Here is a 20,489-nt window from a genome sequence, read left to right on the forward strand (position 1 = left end):
TAGATTGTCATTGTGTGGTAAAGTAAAAGTTGTGATGTTTAATTCTCACTGTATCTCCTGCTCCATGCTGCAGTTACCACATCATCATCATAAACAAAACACAACTCCGCCCACACCAGTACGAATGTTTGAAATGTTTGGGTTCTTGCTTAATTAAACCACATTAATGAACTGCAGTGGTGGTACTGTCAAATTATTTTGACAGTAACAACATTTCATCAAATCTTACAAAAGACTAGAACACCATGAAACATTCCTCTGTTAAAGTTCATGTATTGAGAAGAAACCCTGAGTATACAAGTCTCTCCTAAGTGCAAATTGTTACAGTATGTGTACAAAATCCAAGAGCAAAGCTTTATGCAAATGTAAGAACAAAAGAGAAATTGAAGAAAGTCGTTTACAAAACACTAACATTGTAGCTACATGTTGAACTGTTGTATGTTGGCATTAATACAAAATACAACACAGAATAATTTAGTGGCCTCTGAAAAATATAGCACAACAGAGAAGGCCTGGCACAGCTCAAGTGAACATTTTTCATACAGATAAATACTTTACTCATTATTGCTTTTATCCATCATGAATAACGTTGTTAAACTCTACACTCCGGTGACTAAACTCTCTGTCCCTATGCACATTTTTTACGACACTGAAGAAAACCCTCATTACTTCTCATCATCACAGGAGTGACACACTTGCCCACATGCACTGAGCAGAGTTGAGAGTTGTTGCTGCATGTGGTGTGAGGCTAATTTACAAGAAAAAATGAAAAAAATACACCCACTTGTTATTATTAGTACAAAGCTCACTTAAAAGGGTTCTCTCCATGAAATCAGTCATTTTTTTTACAGTAAATCCTACATGATATGGCCACATAAAGAATGACATTACACCCAGTGCGGGCTGCTTTTGGAGGACACATCTGAAGGGAGAGAATACACTACCTTACTCACAATACGATTTCTAACAGCATTATGAGTGGTAGCGCTCTCTTTAGTCAAGATTTCATCTTCTGCACTCTTATCTGAGGCGGCTGAGCCGCTGCTCTCTCCTGCCCCCTGTTTGTTCCAGGCTGAGGACAGGGAGTGCAGGGCAGAGTAGAGCTCGTCTTGTGCAGTCACAATGCTCCGAGGACAGGGAAGCTGTAAGGACATCGTCATTCCTTCCTCCTTGGACAGACCACTGAGCAGATCATCGACAGCCTTGGCAGAGGAGGAGATCAGCTCTCTGCAGCTGCTTAAGTCTCTGTCTTTTCCTGGAAGGAGAATGACAGTCAGCCAGGGGAAGTCACACACACAGCAACGGTGATCTGGTGCATTTTGGCTGAGGGCATTTATCTTTATACTGTTCATGGTTAATTTTCTTTTAATTAGTCGCGTCTCATATCACGTACCAAAACAAAGCTCTGCTCGCATTCGAGACTGGGATTTGATCAACATGTCACAGCACTGGCAAGACAGGTAAATTCCCCCCCAAAAAGTGCAAAACAAGAAAGAACACTGACCACTGCCTGACTTGCTTCCATGTTACTTCCCTGAATTCTGTCGCACTTATTATATCATCAACGCGCAGCGATGGAAGCAGAGACCACGCAGCTTGCCAGCAGGGGTCAGACCCGGCTCGTTTTGGTCAATGGGAAAGGGTCCAAATGCCAATTGTTAGCGGGTCGACCCGCGTTTAAAAAACCTGCATTGACCCGCTAATTTTAGTGGGAAAGCGGCTTAAGTTTTAAACATTTGGTTTATGATACTGAAAGTAAACACACTTGCTCTTTAAAAAACAACAAAAAACAATGATGTATTACTTATCTTGGCATTTACCTGCGGCTGCCCTTCTGTTTTATTTATACTGTAAATGTACATTTAAAAAACTGTCTTAATGAACTGAAATGCTGAAAGACTAAAGGCTAGAAGAGCTTTGACCTTAGACATACTGTTAGTCTCTAATGTTTGTGACTTTGGGATGTATCTGTGTAAGTCGCTCTGGATGCATCTTAGTTTACACCTAGGATCTGTGTGTACCAGAAGCTTCACCTCGCATGGTGGTAGACAGAGAGGAATGTAGCTGTCTAATGGCCTGGTTCAGCTGGAAAAGCTTGGTTGCTGTTGTCCTCAGTTTCTTCAGATAAGAAGCTGAAGACTCCTCTGACCCTTCCTCCACTTCCTCTGGATCAGACTCTCTCTCCTGTTTGAAAAAAACATCCCGCACAAATAATATGAAACAGAGCAAATAAGCAGCTCCAAATGTAATATAACAGTAGTTATGTAACAGTTACATAACTACAACACACACATAAACAATACAGTGTACCAAGGGATCTACCAGACAGTCAACCACTGAGTATCTCTGCTGTATCAGAGTATTTGAGATCTGTGCTTAATGGCACACGAGTAGTAACTGAGAGACTGTAACTCTGTTTTATTTTAACGGTCCACAGCTGCTCTTAGTATTTAAACACAGAATTTCTTGTTGTTTGTCCCAGTGCCTATGTAGTGGCAAACAATGCTACGCAATGAATGGGTTTCCGTAGCAACCGGTCCTTTCCTACTGTATATCTGAGACCTAATGGTCATCCTTGTTCAATGACCACAAAATGAAATGCTAATGCATTGCACCATGCCATTTGCACCAATGTTCAATATCCAAGCTTTATGATACATGATTAAATTATTTTAGAAAGCAATTACATCATAATTGAATTGCAATATAAAATTGCAATATAAAATTGCATTGTCGCTACTAGTTTTAATTATGATTTCTAGAATTTCTCCTTGATGGGTTTTATTTCTGCCAAAAGTCTTGGTTTGATAAAAAAAATAAAATAAAGTTCTTCTGATGAGCTGAATAAATGATGATCTCTGCTACAATACTGACTCAATACTGTGGATGCATTTGCGTCCACAATCATGCAGATGTCTAGTCCTGTTTCACATGCTTCTTTCAAAAACACCATGACAGTAGTTGCTTCACGCTGTAACTCAGTTTAATTTGACTACAAAACCAGTGGGCACAAAATGGCCTAGTGCCTATATGTGTCAGTGATTGTTTTTTTAACAAAAAAAAGCTGCTAGTTTGTGTGACTAAGATAACAGCAAACAAGCCCGTTAGCTGTGACTGATGCCACTTCATTCAACACATTCATTACCTGAAACTATCGTTAAGGGTCGACTGCAGCAAGATAAGCCTACAGAGCATTGAGCTTTATAGGAACCATAAAAGGCTGAGTGGCATCTTTAACGGGTCTGCTGTGGGAGTGGGTATTAATCTGTAACCTCTAAGCCTGTGTCAAGATGGAAGATTGTTTTTAACCTCTGCATATCCAGGGAGGCTTTGCTGCCTGGGTTTGTATGCTGTCTTTCAGCTGTGGCCTATGCAAACAAATAGCAGCAGTTTCTGTAATGAAGCTGCAGGCTACTGATAGCCAGCACTATTAATCTAATTATTTAATGCGGATCATTGATAATTAAAATTATACATAGTTTTATTTCAGTAGTGAGAATACCAAAATGATTAGGTTGGCTTGTAAGCATTTCATGGCAATGCCACAAACAACATGGTAATGGGAAACACCAAGATGTAGCTAATTTTAACACAGCTTGAAAAAGCTTCAGAAGTGTAGAAGCTTTATTACACTATAATTATAACTCCTAGTTTGTTTCTGGGCATGTTTCTGAAACTCACCAAGATGTGGCAATGCATGTAGGTCTGAAGAGCATGTGCTAAATCAAGTGCCTTGGATTTCAGGCTCTGCAGGACCTGTATGTAGAGACAGATATCAGTGATAGCAACATGTTAAAAAACTATTTCTGTGATAGGACAGGATAGAAAACAGTATTTTTAATCAAGGACCATAATGTCTTACTGGATTTCTGGGATAGGCCAGCTGAGCATCTCTTAGCATTTCCCTGGCGATGGTGAGGCTCTCCTCTAAGAGAGAGCGCACACCTTTTTTGGTCCCCTTCAGCAGACAAATGACCATTGATGGCTGAAAAGATGGTATCATATAATTGCATGGATCATGTTTTTATAAATCATATCTATCACCAGAATCTACAAAATACAACAAACACAACAAACGAGAGTATAGGAAATTAAGGATGACAGATTATGGATCTAGGAAGAAATTAAAAACCTAAAATAATTTTAGGTTACCGGTAGTTTCCAACGCTTGATATTACTTGAATTTCTAAATCAAAGACAAATACACAAATTCTTTGGACTGTCTTAAGCTTAGCATCACGAGTATGGGAATATTGTGAATATAGGGGCCAATCTGTGGGTTACAATAGAAAAAAAAAGACAATATATTTGAATAAACAACATAAAATCATAGGTTAAATGAGAATTTTATGGACTTAAAAAATAAAGACTTATCCCTGAGTCCCACTTGTTGATATATTTGGTGCTTATTGATCATTATGTTTTTGCACTAGAGTTCAGCATTGAGAATCATTTAAATTGGATTTTCTGTAGGTGAGCTACCAGCAGTATTCTCTTTGTTTGGTACAGTGATGTTGTCCTTCATTGCTTGTGGTTTACAGTGTGGTTGTTTTGAGCATTTTTAGAAAGGGCTAAAATAAAATAAAATAAAATAAAAAAAATATATACAAATGTGTCAGGTTATAATCCCCCACCCCCTAATATCTTCCTTGCTCTGAGATGCACACAGCTAATATTCCATTCTCTGGTATTGTGGAGTGGGGGCTTGATTACAGTGGACCCCAGAGCCTTACCAGAGATAGTAGCTGCTGTGGTATTAATGGTGGTGTTACCTTGCCTGTGGCCTGGGCACCCAGCTCCATAGCATTGAGCGGCATGCATGTCACTGCCGCCAGGTGGCCAAGTGCAAGCAATGCTGCATCCAGGCTCTGACTGCTCTTTCTCCGTGCCTCCGTCACCATTGATGTGATCTCCGATTCACAACCCTGGTCGGTGAGAAAATTATCATTTTATCATCATTTTATTATCATTCAAGTCAGCACAAACTAACAGCTTGAATTAAAATTGATTTAATAGTGAATCAATGATAGCAAACCAACAAAGTGGTCCACATAGTCTGAGGGGTAGGTAAATAAATTAAAATACTAGAGAATGTGGAAAATCAGGAGTGAGAGGGGAAAATTGTGTGTTTAGGTGCTGAGGCTGGTAAGGAATTTAGATTTACGTTTCATATATTCATGTTCTGTTTGGGGCTCAAGGATGAGAATTCCCTCCGCTTGGCCATTTCCATAGACAGAGCTCAAACAGCTCTGAGCTAAGACCCGTCAATCAATGCTCTGCATTTTGATTAGCTACCCCCTGCCCAAACTACGCTAAATTGAAAATCATTTTTCAGCTCAGATTTTGCACTCTTCAACTCATTTATATCCTGCACGTGCCATGAAAAGCACAGTATGTCAGTGCATGTCACTGCGGCAGTTTTTGTGTTTACCTGAATGAGCAGCTGAAAGTATCCACCCAGCTTCTTGACTTGGCTTTTGAGTTCTTCAGCGATGGTGTACAGGCGGCCAGAGGAGGGTTTAACACTGGCCAGCCACTGAGTGGTAACAAGCACTGCACTCTCTATGGCCGTGGCGGCCTTGACCAGTTGAGTCTGAGCCACCAAGTTACACACAAACACTGCAGAAGAAAGAAAATCCCAGTAAAAATGTGTTTCAATACATATTCACAGTTTATAAGCAAAAAAGAATAGGATAATCCTTGGCCTGAATAACAGGAGGGATTGGTATGTCATTCCAAAAACATACAAATATATATTATTCAAGTTTGGTGTGCCATGTCAGACAATTACATAAGAAACATCTATGTTATTGTCTGACATCCAAAGTGATTTTTCTAATCAAGGCCTGACTTACCTTAACTACCTATCTTCTATTTTTTTTCTACCGATGAAATCAGTGTTGAAAATCAGAACAGCAGTACACTCCTCCTCTTACACATTACACACAATTTTGGCTAAATCTCACCATTCTCTTGACTGTCGTCATCCATGCTCTCATACAGGTCAGATATGGTTTGGACCGCCGCATATAGCAGGTTCAGGTCAGAAGTCAACCTGTCAGCCATGCTCTCCTCTGTCCTGCTACAACTACGCAGACGGGCCATTGACTGACCAATCAGCTCCTTGCAGATGCCGGGCAGGGCAGAGTCTGTGCTGCTGGAATGGGTGGAAGGAGGTTTGGCAACACCCATCAAGCCTGGAAGATACAAAGTAAAGAGACAGGGTGTGCGATGATGGCCTCCTTAAGCAACAACACCATCACTATCAATGTGCATTTCATTTCAAACAAAAATGAGAAAATATTCAGACAATTTTGTTCAGTTTCTTACCAGTAGACTGGGAGGAGCTATTGTGGAGGCTCTGAATGGGATGTACCCGGATCTCATACAGGCGCCCTGAGATTCTTCTGCCCTTCAACAAACTCCTGCTCCTGATGCCAATTAAGAAAAAAAAAGAAAAAAGATTCAAAACCCATTTGAGAACTGGAGTTTGTATTTGCCTTTTCACTTTTAAACATGTTGATGTTCTCATTCAGAATGATTTGGTGCATAGTGCAGAGCGAATTTGGTGTCTCTAGTTTCCTTACTTAATCTGAGTGCTTAAATTTATTAATGGACTGGCAATTACCCTTAAATGGGGGCAGGGCAATTTGACCTTTTTTTAAAGTATTTTTGGGGCTTTTAAGCCTTTATTTGATAGGACAGCTGTCGAGAGACAGGAAACGGGGAGAGAGAGAGGGAGAATGACATGCAGCAAAGGGCTACCGGTGGAATCGAACCCAGGCTGCTGCTGGGAGGACCAAAGCGTCCACATATGGGGCGCTTGCTCTACACACCGAGCTAAATAATGGCCAAATGACATTTTTTTTTTGCCAGAATGACAGTTAAATTTGAAAAACGGTTTAATTGAGGTTTGCAGAAGAATAAACGTGTTATGAACAATCCAGAGGTGGGAAAGGTCAATAAACAGCTATAACTGTGGTCATGAGGCTTAAACATGAGTTTAATAGAGTCGGAGTGAGAAATAGTATAAAGGCACCACAGACCCGGTGCCATGTTTGACTTGGCTGGGTCTGCTGGTAGTTCAGGCACCACCAGAAGCACCATAAACATGCTTCAGAAGAATAACAACAATGTGAGGGGAAAATGTTGGTGATCTGTATGTACCACAGGTGCTGTGCACGTGTTTGGGTTATGTGTTGTAGAGTGAGAAACACAAGGACTTGTTGCCCTTTCCCCTTTTCTAAACGCCTTGGACTAGCCTTCGTGGAAATTAAGGTAATAAACAGAGGAACAGAATAAAGAGGGAAATATTCTGTGGACAGGTTGGAAATCACACGGATGGAAATAGGAAGACTTTGTGAAAATAACGAAAATCTTCCAAACTGTTTGGATAAAAGTGATTTTCTGTGTTACTTCCACATACCTTTCAACTTTCCATCTACAGTCATTTGCCTGGCATATTGTTCACATCAAAAGGTAAGTGCAAAGGCTGTGGAATTACAACCCATATGCTGTAAGGCATAAGGTATTTTCTATCCAAGCCCTTGGCACTATTAAAATATAGTAAGTTAGGTTAAGAGATAGTCAGGTCCTGCAGCAGTTGAGACATGCGTTTATAAACACTACAACACATTTTCAGTAACTAAAAAAAAATTCTAACAATTTTCTCAAATAAAATGTAAGTGCTTATGTGCTGGGAAGCAGAGTTGGCAGATAGGAGGAGAGAGGGAGAGCTGGATAATTACCTTCGGCGTGAAAAGGAGGAGGTAGAGGCAGAGGATGCCGATATATCTTGCTCCCACTCATCATCGGGGCCATAAAACACATCGTCATCTTTAGAGGTGGAATCCCCCTGCGGAGAGTAAACTACTGCTGACATGACCAGTCTTATTTACTCAACTTAATGAGGAAAGCATGGCAAAGTGATGCAGCACCCCTCCGTAAGGCATAAAACAACCCATTCTGTGCCGTAAATAAGGTCAAACACCTGGGAAATTGGCAATTGCACTTGAGCTGATGTCAGATTGAATATGCAGAATGCGGAGGAGATAGGCTGTCAGAGTGAATATGCTTCATTCAACAGACATCATCCATGGTCTTATTGGAGTATTGGTCCTTGATAGTTGATGATAATTTATCAGCTTCATCATTAGTCTGATCATTGCATCACTGAGACCCTTCAGGGGGTAAATAAGTTTCTGATTTTATTCAAATACATGATCATTCTGATTCTATTCACAACATCCAGTAATACTGCCAAATAAAATGCCAGAGAAAAAATAGTGTCTTATACAAATCCATACTTACTCTAAAATCAGAGGCTGGTTAAGCCAATATAAGAACATTGCCAAAGACTAGGAACAATCCTGACCTGAACAACTAAAAAGCTTATGACAGGGCAGAAATGTACACTTTGTTTCATGTCCCATCTAATCTAAAGGTCCAGAAAAATGAAGAACCACACAACAAAATATGTTTCAACAGCTTTTGTTTGGGGAATAGCTAAAAAGAAAATCTGCTGAAAACCTGTACGCCAGGTTCAAATTTATTTGTAATTAAACTACGGTATTTGAAAGGAAGAAAAAAACAACAACAACAACAAAAAAACATAATTAAATCAAAAACATGATGGCTGATTTATGACGAACCTGTTCGAGTTCCCTCATGGCTGCCATGTTGTTTTGGAACTTGTCCAGGCTCCAGAACGTGGAGATCCCCAGTTTTGTGTTTTGAACCCGCACCTGTGGCAAATCCCCTTGCTCCATATTCTCATTGTCAAGGCTTTCATGTCTATGAGAGTCAAGAAATGATATTGTATTCACAATTTCCAGCTTGAACCAATACTGTGATTGAGAGAAAGTCTTGCAATCAAATTAGACACTTAACCAAATGAATGACATCAATATGTTACCTGCTGAAGACTGTGCTCTTCCTCAGTTTAGCACTGATCTTATTGGCTTCTTCAATCATCAAGGACAACTTCATGACATCCCACTGAGGAGAGACTGTAAAACAGAAATGGGTGTTCACTGTATAAGACTAGTTCAAATACTCTACATGGGCTTCCCTGCACCGACAGTAATTTGGTCAATTCTTGGCCTGAAACAGTGACACATAAGATATTGTGGGGATGTGTCAACACAATGGAGAAGAGTAAAAGAGTGGGGAAAAAACAAATTATCAAAAGATACATTTTACTACCTCCATGCAACATATTGTTATTAAACTTCCCATTTATTGTCAATTGCTCAAAAAGTAACAATGCTCTTACTTTGCATTGTACAGTGTTACGTGAATGAACCAATGACTATGAAAGTTGTTTACCATCTCACTACAAACTGCTAAATTAGTCATGCTGTATTGCCTCACCGCCTCCTCCCACCTGGTAAACTAATGCGCAGTCAAATGTTCATGAGGTCATCTGCCAACACTCTCTATTCGAGTGTTTCTGGCTGACGTGTACAAATCCCACCCATCTCAAATTTCACCTGCATAGTGTAAAATTGTCACTATAGTTCCTAACTTAAGTATGTGGTTGTGACGTAAAAGATCTTACCATTTTGGAAAGTGTTCTTTTCCCTTAAAGCCTTTTTCTTCTGCATCTCCTCCAGCTCTCTGCTGATCTTTCTCTTCTCCGCCTCCAGGGCGTCAACAATCTTCGCTTGACACACACGGTGTTCCTCCATCGCCTGGAGTGAATCATGGTAATGTACACAACATTAAAACCCACCAGGCCAGAACATTATGCTCAAAGCCAAGCTCTGCCACAACTCAAAACACATCCAAAATGGCCCATCAGTTAAACATAAAACCTGATGTCAGCCTATTTGCTTGAGCTTCTCAAGCTCGTTTTAGATGATAAGAAATCAGGAGAACCGGCAAATGAGGGAGATGATCACATCTCTGGATCAAGAGGGAAAATGTGAAAAGCTAAGTGAAATAAGGTCTGCTATTTCTCTTCTCTCAAGATATTGCAACTATACTACCCACTAGTCTGGATCTCAGACTTGAAGCAAAATTGTAGTAGTAAAAACTAGGTAGTAGAGACCTGTGACGTTGTTTTTATTCGGATATTTTAAAAGGGCCACTGGACATTAACAGTGGAAAAAAGCAGGTCAGAATTTTTGGTGGATAAGAACCTGCCCAGCACAAAGACAAATTCCAAAGAACATAAACAAGTCAAGTCGTCTCAACAGGATATCTAACTAGGGCCCGACCGATATGGATTTTTTGGGGCCGATGCCGATTACGATTATTAGGGGGAAAAAAACCCGATAACCGATTAATCGGCCGATTATTATTATTTTTTTAATTAAGTTTTAAAATTGTATTACTATAATAATATATCTATATATATTATATAATATATAAATTAGGGCTGCCTGGTCGACCAAAAAATCATTAGCCGACTAAAATTTCATTGGTCGATTGGTTGCATGAAAAAAAAAAAACATTTGAAGCCCTGTCCTGTCAAAATGAAGTCAAAATCAATATAGGCTTTTATTTTGAAGGCCCAAATACAGGAAGTCATGACACGTGATACTTTTTTGTTGTTGTTTTTTTTACACGGCACGGCGTCTCTCTCTCCCTCTCTCTCTCTCTTTTCAATTAAAAGCGATCAGCGGTTGCTGCCGTGCCCGGCACCGTGTCAAAGCGCTCACCGGCGGTCAGTCTCACAGCAGTGTCACGGAGCAGAGACATGATAGTCCCCGCTGCAGTCAGAGTCCCGCACCGCTCCACGCCGCCGCGGACCCCCGCCCCACCGTCACACAGCCTCAGCTCAGTCACTCCCTCCCTCATCTACTGTGTTTATTGGTGATAAATGAGCATACTGCCGTGCCGGTATATAACGGTAAAACCCGACCCCGACCGGCTTGTTGAATCTCGGACCCAACACGGCCGGAGACGAGCATTAATTAATTAATTCACAACCCGACCGCGGTAAAAAAAAAAAAAAAAAAAAAAGGGAAACAGAAAGCCAGTGGCAACACTGGTTTTGAGACAGATCAGTCACTCTGCTGTGTGCTGTGACTGAGGTGGTAGTGGATGGAGTTTGTCATGAGGTCGGCGCCGGTGCGGGGGAATCTTTTCAAAGTAAAACCAAGTTTTATTCCCTGCATTTTATTCCTGAAAATATCGGCGACAATCGCAGAGTTTTGGCCGATTACCGATTAGTTTCAAACGGGCTATAATCGGCCGATTTAATCGGCTCGCCGATAAATCGGTCGGGCCCTATATCTAACATTCCCAGGTGTTGGTCCTGACCTGGGCCTCAATGTGCAGGCGGAGGCGTTTCTTCTGGGTGTCCACCTCCTGTTCCAGCTCTATCTTGGCCATCTTCAGCTCTGCCATCTGGGTGGCCACCCTCTGTTGGTTTACCTCCTGTTGACGCTTCTGCTCATTCTCTTCAATCTTAAGAAATTATGACATGACATTTCTCAGTGGAGGAATGGCTGTTGAGTATTATATAAGGTTTTACAACATGTAATCTTGGTGTTGTGTACCAGCTCTCTCTCTAGACCACGGATCCTGTCCTCATAGAGAGCCCTCTGATCAGACAGCTCCTTCTGAGCCACCTCCTTTGCCATCTGGATTCCCTGCATCATCTCTTCTTTGGCCTTCAGGTGGGCTTCTTCAATTTCTGCCTCCAGCCTGCAACACACAAAGTTGGCTTTAGGGGAGGTCCCACTTTTAACAAACTATGTCTTTAATCTGCTCGTATTTACTCACTGAGCCCTTTGAGCTGCGAGTAGTTCATTTTTGGCAAATTCAAAATCTTTGTGTCCGTCGCCTGCGCCTGTCCAACACGATACCCGCTTCCCAGACTGCACTTCAGCTGGATGGTTAAAGCGGAAGTAATGGTCTCCACCCAGAATCACTCTGTCACCCTAAGAACCAGATGCACGGACAAACGTGAGGAGAGTGAAACTATTTGTAATATGCTCAGATAAAACTGGTATTTTACTTACATGGTGTAGGACAGTGGAATCTGAGATGAGGTTCCCATTAACAAAGGTCTTGGCACTTTCCATGGGAGTGACACTCACGGTACCATGGATGTTGGTTATGACACTGGAAAGATAAAAATCAACGAAAACACATCGTTTCATTCAATTACAATTTAACTGTTGAAATATTCAGAAAAATAAAAATACATTTTTAAAATGATAAAAATGTATGTTAAGTTTATCTTGAGATTATTTATGAACAGTAACTTATTCAACTTTTACATAGACAGTATTTTTCTTACTGCAGAGGTGCACTTGTCAAGACTGTAACCATACAATGTATATATCTTTACAAAATGCCATTGTTTTCACATTACAACAGTATTATCTCACCAGTGTTGATCAGCGATGAGAGCCCCAGTCAGCTGAATGTCATGGCTGGAGCCAGACTTGAGTTTGCCTACTGTGGTTTGACCCTCTTTGATCATGTAGAGAAGCATCTCAGACAGTTGAGGATCCTCGTTCAGGTTCACCAAGTTGGGAAGACGATTGTCCACCTTGAACGTCACACCTGCTTTCTAAAGACACGCAACAGCAAGAATGTTTCTTCAGTCACTACTTTGACAATCACTGCACTGTTGCAAATTGTAAATGAGAGCCTTGATACTTCAGGTGAAGTTTAATATAGTACATATAAATAAGCCATAAATGTTCTGTTGTAAATTACCTGCAACTCTTTGGTCTCCTCACGTTTACGTATTTCAGCTTGTTCCAGTTTCTCTCTCCATGCTCTGCCAGGAATTTAAAACAGGTATAAAACAAATCTGAATTTGCTCTCCATATATTTTACAAACAAAGATAGAAATACATTATCAATGTGACATAAGTTGGAAACACAAATCTGAAATAATATCAATATGCTCCATATGTAACAAGGAATATTAAGAATCGCTTCACTATTAGGATTGTCTTCTACGTGGAAAACCTACAAAGCTACAGGTTTCCACTACAATCCCCTTAAAACAGAGCATGACAACTACAGTGCGGGTTTCAATGAACAAAATCAATAAATTTGTTATGATTGCATCGATGCTGACCGATTGGCCTCGACCATTTCTCTCTCTTGCTGACAGAGTCTGCTCTTCAGGGCTGTGATCTCCTGCTGGAACAGCCTGACCCTCTCTGGTTCAATTCCCTGGGAGCTCATCTGGGCTGATCGCAGCTTCTCCACCTCCGCCTTCAGTTCTGAGATACACACAAAGTATGTCCAAAATTAGACTGGTCACAAAAATCACAACACAGAATCAAGAAATAAATATCCCTTAAGTGTGACAACATACATGTTGGTGTGACAAGATGCTCAGCCCTACAAATCATACACTGCAGATGTAACATGCTTGTCTGGAACAGAACCAAGCACAACAACACAACACATCCTATCCTAAAATTCCCACAAAATGTTTTACTCATTTCACAATTATTATTATTATTATTATTATTATTATTATTATAATTGTTAAAGGGATAGTTCAACATTTTGGCAAATTGGCCCATTGCCATAATCCCTATAGTCATAGCAGTAGGTTCGTTACCTTTATTTGTCGGTGTAAGCTATTTTTAGAACGGAGGAGCGGAGCGGCAGGCTGTTCAGAGCTACACTATGGAGGCTAATGGAATTTCTTGGTTTCCCTCATCAAACTCATCAAATACAAAATCCCAAAACTCCAAAACGCTTTCGTGGACAAGTTGTGAGCTGCACAATCACCACGCTATGAGATAATAATAGAACTTAACGAGACAGAGTTGTTTTAGAGGTAAATTCATGCAAAACCGCTGATGCGCGTTGCGTTCAGGGACAGTTTTTCAGCAAGCAGACTCTGTATTTACCTCGAAAACGGCTCCGTTTCGTAACGTTCCATTATTATCTCATAGCGTGGTGATTGTGCAGGTCACAACTTGTCCACGAAAGCGTTTTGGAGTTTTGGGATTTTGTATTTGATGAGTTTGATGAGGGAAACCAAGAAATTCCATTAGCCTCCATAGTGTAGCTCTGAACAGCCTGCCGCTCCGCTCCTCCGTTCTAAAAATAGCTTACACCGACAAATAAAGGTAACGAACCTACTGCTATGACTATAGCGATTATGGCAATGGGCCAATTTGCCAAAATGTTGAACTATCCCTTTAACTGTTGAAATAATTGCAGTTTGATTGTTCTTGTGCATCATTCAGGACCAGTCCAATATATTTCAACTGCTGTGAACAAATATAAAATTAGATGAATAGTACACCAGTCAGCATAAAGGATCTTTGACAAATCTTAATATTTCAGCAATGACAGTTACTGCTAAAATCTACAGAAGTATTGACCCGATTTGTAAAGTTCAAGTTGTCTTCACTTTGAGCGCCTCTCACAAACTGGAGATGTGAGAGAAATCCACAGCAAGAGCTCCCCTTAGTGCTTAAAACTTCAAACAGCAGCACAATCACCTCATGAAAAATAATCCTTGCATGACAGTTAGCCGCCATGTGCAGATGACAGTGCATAAATATGGCCTGGAGACAAGGTTAGGGCCCAGCCTTAATTGAACTGGGTAGTACATAAGACGGTGATGGATAGATGGGCAGACAGGAGGGTATGTGGGAGAGACGGAGGGAGAAGATCAAGAGCAAGACACGAGCAGTAAGACAGACGTGCGCATATAAAGTAAGAGAAAAGACATACAAAGACAAAGTGATACAGAAGTTAAGAGAAGCAGATGAAACAAGACAAAGAATCAACGAATGGTTTGTTGAGATAACATGTGCGTGGAATTAAACCAGTGATTTTTTTTTTAAGGATTCCCCTTCATGGTCACGGCACAGAAACGCTGTTGGGTTTTCCCGATGAATGGGGACATGCAGGTATGTGATGTATGCTGTGAAAGATGGAAGTTATTCAGTTCAAAAAAGAAAGTCTTTTTACATAAAAACATCCACCAATTCTCTTTGAGAGCCTTTTTTTTTTTTTTTTTATACCTCATGGATAGAACCATTACATTCCCTTCTGTTGTAGCCACAGAGGCCACATGTTTTTTTTAAGTCTCAACCTTGCATTAGGGGATCAGTCATGTACAGACAGGTACACAAACATATTAATAAAACATAATGAAACGATTAACTATCCTTCATTATATTTTAGGTTTAGACTAGAGCAATAAAAATGTTGCACAAATAAACAGGTTTAAAGAGACTGTTAGACTTAGATCAAGTGAGCTTTTTGGATGAGGAGCGACTGACCTCTGATGAGCTTGGCACTGGTGTCTTCGTTGACCTTGGCCACATTGATGATTGTTCGAGCCTGTTGGGCATAGCGCAGAGTGCTTAGGCTTTCCTCCACATTGCTGCCTGCTGGGCTCAGTGTGGCGATCATAGCCGTCTTGGAGTTACCTCCAAGACTCTCTTTCAACAGCCTGCAGAGGAGGAGAGTCAGGGTTAATGCTTCAAAGCTAGAAAATAATGCTAAGTTTGCTAACTGGGTCAGAGTTTTAGTTATTGTATCTTTATTTATGTGTGGGAAACCATGGACTTTTTTCTTATGAAAAAAAATAAAAATAAAAAATAAACATTGTGTTCTACAACAGCAACGTATGCACAAGCACACTGATCTCTCACCATGTGAGGACAGACTCTCTGTATGGTATGAAGACCTTTTTCCTTGTCAGTGCTTGTTCAGACAGGGCAGAGATGACCTTTCCAAGGGTAAGCAGGGATTTGTTGATGCTAGCACCCTCCTATCATGACACAAAAAAAGCATTTGTTTTGAATCAGAGCATATGCAAAGGCAGTTTATGAAACAGAAATGCTGCCACTATAAGATCGATTTTAGTCTAAGAATTAAAAAGGCCCTCATAAATAGCAGGGCCTGAAGATAATTTTTACAATCACAAAGACCTAGAAGGAAATATCATCGGCCCATGTGGCATTTCATTCTAATAAAATGAAAATACATACAAATTAACAATGACACAAAATACAGAAAACACGTATGCACCCTGAGTCGGTCTCCACTTGTCTGGGCTGAGTTACAGCGTTCACTGCCTGCGAGATCCACCAGGTTGATCTTGCTGGTGATACTGTGGTCGTGTTCCTCACCCTCCACAAACTCTGTCTGTACACATACACGCACAGAAAAACAAAGTACAAGTGTAACGCTCAACTGAAACACATGAAAGACTTTACTAGACAGCATTTTATTGTGTGTTTGATAATGACAGAGTTAAGGTCAAGAGGACAAACCTTGGTCTGGGTCATAACCAGGGTGAAGACAGAGTGAGACCTGGAGCTCTTGTCATTCATTCCTGTAGCTGCTGTGGCTCTCTGCTTGTTGCCGAGCTGAAGCCATCCCTAAAACACAACACCAGTGTGACTGAAATGTTTATATGATACCAATACCATTTTTTTCCCCATGCTACCCTTTGGATATACAGCAACTCTACAGCTCAGCACGTATCTGCAAGCTGTTCCTGCGCTGTACATTATGATTCAGTCAAACGTGGTGTGTCTGTACTCCGTGGCCTCTATGTCTATCCAGCACTGAACCTTGACTTCCTCCATCATTCAAAGTTGTTCAAAGAAGCATCAACTGAAGGCCACAGATCAGACAGAAGTAATCTTGACTGCAGCTTCAACCCACCTGAATGTCATTGTAGGAACTCACGACATTTCTGTAGGGAAATTTTAAAAAGAAAAAAAGTGAGCAATTGTGCAAATCACACCGTTCAAGAATGTTCTTTTGGAGGCCAGAGAAAGAAAGAAAGAAAGAAAGGGTTTTCTTACGTAGAGAGCTCAGCAACATAGGGACCGTGGACTGGATGTTCCCTCACCCTCAACTAGAAATAAATAACAATTCAACAGGGTTTTATCTTGATGGATTCATAGGTTATTGTACAACCCTAAACTATATCATTAGACATATATTGAAATAGATGTCCATGCTTTTATTTATAGGCAGGGAAGTCTTTCCATTCTGAGCTGTAAAGAAAACCGGTTTATCTAAACAATTTTAAGAACTGCCAGCAGCAGTTTTAGCATGAACTTAAAAAATGTTTAAATGCTAATACTTCTCTGGTTAATGAAGTGTATTATGGTCATGTGTAACTACTTACTGGCATCCTCCTTTGGTTCGGCTCATCTCTTGTCACAAGGAGATCATGGATCTTCTCATTGTACACTTCAAAGTAGCTCATCTCTACATGACATTTGACCTGGGGTATCACAGGCCAAATTGGTCATTTGATGAATCACAAGTGTTATACATGTTCAAGTCTTATAATCTTTAACATTTTCTGGACAAAATGTGACAATTTACCTCCTCATTTTCCATGGTGGCCAACTTAGAAAAAAGTTCACGGCAGAAACGTGGGATAACTCCTGCCTCTTCTCCAAAGCCCATCATCCTGCAAAACAAGTCAAAATACCAGTTGTCTGATACAATTTCAAAGATATAATGCACTTGAAGCTCAAAAGATGTGAGAGGACAGTGATTCGATGAAAAATGAATGACTATAATAAACTAAAACCAAAATAACTTACGTGTATGACTTTCCTGAGCCTGTTTGGCCATAAGCAAACAGACAGGTGTTGAATCCCTCAAAGGCCCTCAGTAGCAGAGGTCTGGCCAGGGTCTCGTACACTGTCTGCTGGCTGGCAAATGTGTGATCACTCTTATCCACCGAGCAGAAAGAGAAGTCATAAGTGAAGGAGTAGCTCTGTTTGGACTCTGGATGTTGGACAAGAGTCTCCTGGTGGTTCATAAAAATGACCTGCAACGCCTTCTCTGCCTTCTCCCTGTAACAAAACCAGAAACATTCAAGAACACACAATGTATGATAAACGTCCTACCTTGGGTCATCATATTTTGGACCCTGCAATAACTTTTTGAGACCCACACACTTTAGATACCAGCTGTCAGACAACGTGAGCATTGCATTGCATACCTGGCATTGAAAGGGCGGACACGGACAGCCACAGTCACCGCGCTGTTTTCCATCTTAAATGAATCCTGCTGCTTCAGAGCCTCACTGGGACGATGCAGCGTCTGCTCGGTGGGTGCTGGAGCAGGAGTGCAGGTCCTAGTCTGGGTCACGTCCCCTTTCTGGCTCGAGGTGGATGTGGATGTCTTCCTCACCTGCTGTGCAGCGTTTGCCTTGTGCACACCTGTGGGCGCCTTGCTCACTCGAGGGGCTGGGACAGGTTTATTGTCTTCAGCTTGCTGTGCTCGGGGTTTGGGCCTTTCTAGACTTGCGGACTTGGCTGCAACTGGTTTAGAGGTTTCTTTCCCTGCCAGCCTCTCAAAAACATCTCTCTTGGCTGCGATTTTCTCAAACGGGGTCTTCTTAGTGGGGGTTTTAAAGGTGTGGGCCTGGTCCTCCAGTTGCCTAACTGTGGAGGAAGGCGTCTTTCTGATCCCCAGCCTCCCTTGATTTTCCTCAGGAGCTTCTCTGGCTTTGTTTTTAGTGGCAGCCTCTCTTAAACTCATGGACCTGAATAAACTTGGTGTCCTGCCGTTTGGTTCACTGAGGATTTTCTGCGTTGGCTGCAGGCCAGCGCCGCTGACCCCACGCTGGCCCTGTGAGTTTTTACCCATGGAGGGAGTCCTGGTTCGGCGCTGCAGGGTCAGTCTCTTCTCCGGGGCTGGTGTGGTATTCTGGCTGCTTTCGACCATGGTTTTATCTGCTGTTTCAGTCCCGGTCTTTCTCCTTGACCGCCTCTGTAGGGTGAGTCGGCTTCGGTAAGGAGTGTGCTGGCTGCTGCCGCTCTTTGACAGCGCAGAGATGACAAAGGTCCTGTTAACCTGTCGGCTCTTATCGGATAATCTGCTGTCTTCACCCGCAGAGGCTTCGGATGCAGTGTCGCTTTTCCCCAGTGTTGTGTCCGTTGCTTTTCGGTCAGCCAGGCGCTCTCTGCCCGCCGGTGTCCTGGACGATGGTGTTGACATAAGATGGTCATAAAAAGCTGTATGTTTCCTGGCTTGTACACTAAATAACGACATGGCTGCGGGCAGCTAAAAACAAAAAAAACAAACAAATAAAAACGTTTACGTTTTAGCTAACTGCGCTAACGACAACTCCGCTTTTTTACTCAAACTACAACACTACAGGAAATGAAACGTATATAAACGGACGCGACTACAGCTCGCCATGTTAATAAAATAAACTAAGTATAAATGCATTTGAGTAAAATATAAGCTGTGTCCACACTAACAGAGCTACTTTTGTTTATAATTGTCCCCTCTTCCGCCTTCGCCCGCTTCAATTTCAAATCGTCTGCGTCAGTGGCAGCTGATTGGCTGAAACCTTGGCAAGTTTTACGTCACGCCTCGGCGCAGAGTACCCGAGACTGACGCTAGGTGGCAGTATAATCAAGGTTATACGGTCGTGAAGCCAATTACACTCCTAGAATAAACTGTAAAATGTAATCAACTTTAGTACTAGGCTACTCATGTTTTCCTTTCTAAATTTAGCACTTTGCCGTTAGAAAGGTGACGTACACTATGTGGTTTAAACAAAGTCTGAGTTGTAGCCTACTAGATCTGCTGAGGCGTGCTTTGAGATATGATTGAGATAACTCAATAATGTCCAAACTTAGGTCCAATATTAACTGTAGTCTGTTACACTTAATTCAAGTCTTTGTATACTGCCTATTTGTTTTGTATGTTGTATCCATGATGTTTTTGCATCCCGTTGTTGTTGTTTTTTATAGACGCCTGCATCTTTTTGTTGCTTTATATATAGGGGAGAGTGGGGTAATTTGTGCCATGGGGCAAGTAGTTCCACCCCTGTTATATTGAAAACCATAGAAGAAGTTGGTCATGTGACCACATATTTTTGAAGGGACATCCATTTCACTCATCCTATCAAGAAGGGAGACACATGGCTTGAGAGGAAAGCACATTTATGTTCAAAAAACAAGTTTTTGCCCTCCAAAGTAAAATTTCTATGATCAAGGTTTTTTGATTGCCGTGTTTGAACAATTATAGATAACTTTGAAAACAGTTCACACATGTTTTAGTGCTTTATTAAGCTACACCATGAGTCTATATAGTTAGCATGATGCCAGCTCAAAACAGCTGGGGAATCCTTTTTTTCTCAAAATGCTGGGCTTGGGGTAATTTGTGCCAAAGGGCCTGGGTTAAGTTGTGCCAGTGGCAGTGCTGTCTGTGTATAGGAGAAACATGGCAGTGGGCACGGATTTGCTTGAAACTTAACATGTGTGATGAGGGACCGCCCCTGAACACACCTGCCCAGTCTGGTTGTGCTCGTAGCCTGGTGGATGAACGAAACATTGTGTTTCTTTGCGCCACAGCCCCCAGCGTGCCTCAGGCCCCCACGACTGCATGGGGACAAGCGAGGGCCCGATCATCGCCGCTTCTGGCTTTAATTTTGTATTGAATGTCTTGCTTTTATATAGCATTATCATTTGTGAGATTAAAATGATCTGTTTTACTTCAATTATCAATGGCACAATTTACCCCAGTGTATTCTCTCTAATGGCACAACT

At 41.4% G+C, this 20,489-nt stretch overlaps 1 protein-coding gene across 1 annotated transcript; it reads right to left on the reverse strand.

Moving 5' to 3' along the window:
- Nucleotides 1-887: 887 nt before the first annotated feature.
- kif14 (kinesin family member 14) lies at nt 888-18,981 on the reverse strand (the record flags this gene model as incomplete). The annotated part of the gene is made up of 29 exons (XM_083969526.1): nt 888-1,255; nt 2,034-2,184; nt 3,682-3,756; nt 3,863-3,985; nt 4,773-4,925; nt 5,432-5,619; nt 5,967-6,197; nt 6,331-6,431; nt 7,749-7,855; nt 8,652-8,793; nt 8,915-9,008; nt 9,560-9,692; nt 11,269-11,415; nt 11,508-11,655; nt 11,734-11,891; nt 11,973-12,075; nt 12,345-12,529; nt 12,679-12,742; nt 13,049-13,196; nt 15,228-15,400; nt 15,603-15,721; nt 15,982-16,098; nt 16,227-16,334; nt 16,624-16,654; nt 16,767-16,819; nt 17,096-17,194; nt 17,299-17,386; nt 17,523-17,777; nt 17,927-18,981. 29 exons carry the CDS (start codon nt 18,979-18,981, stop codon nt 888-890), a joined length of 4,917 nt encoding a protein of 1,638 aa, XP_083825652.1.
- Nucleotides 18,982-20,489: the final 1,508 nt, after the last annotated feature.

Source organism: Trachurus trachurus (assembly GCF_905171665.1).
Source record: "Trachurus trachurus genome assembly, chromosome: 4".
In the NCBI taxonomy this organism is placed as follows: domain Eukaryota; kingdom Metazoa; phylum Chordata; class Actinopteri; order Carangiformes; family Carangidae; genus Trachurus; species Trachurus trachurus.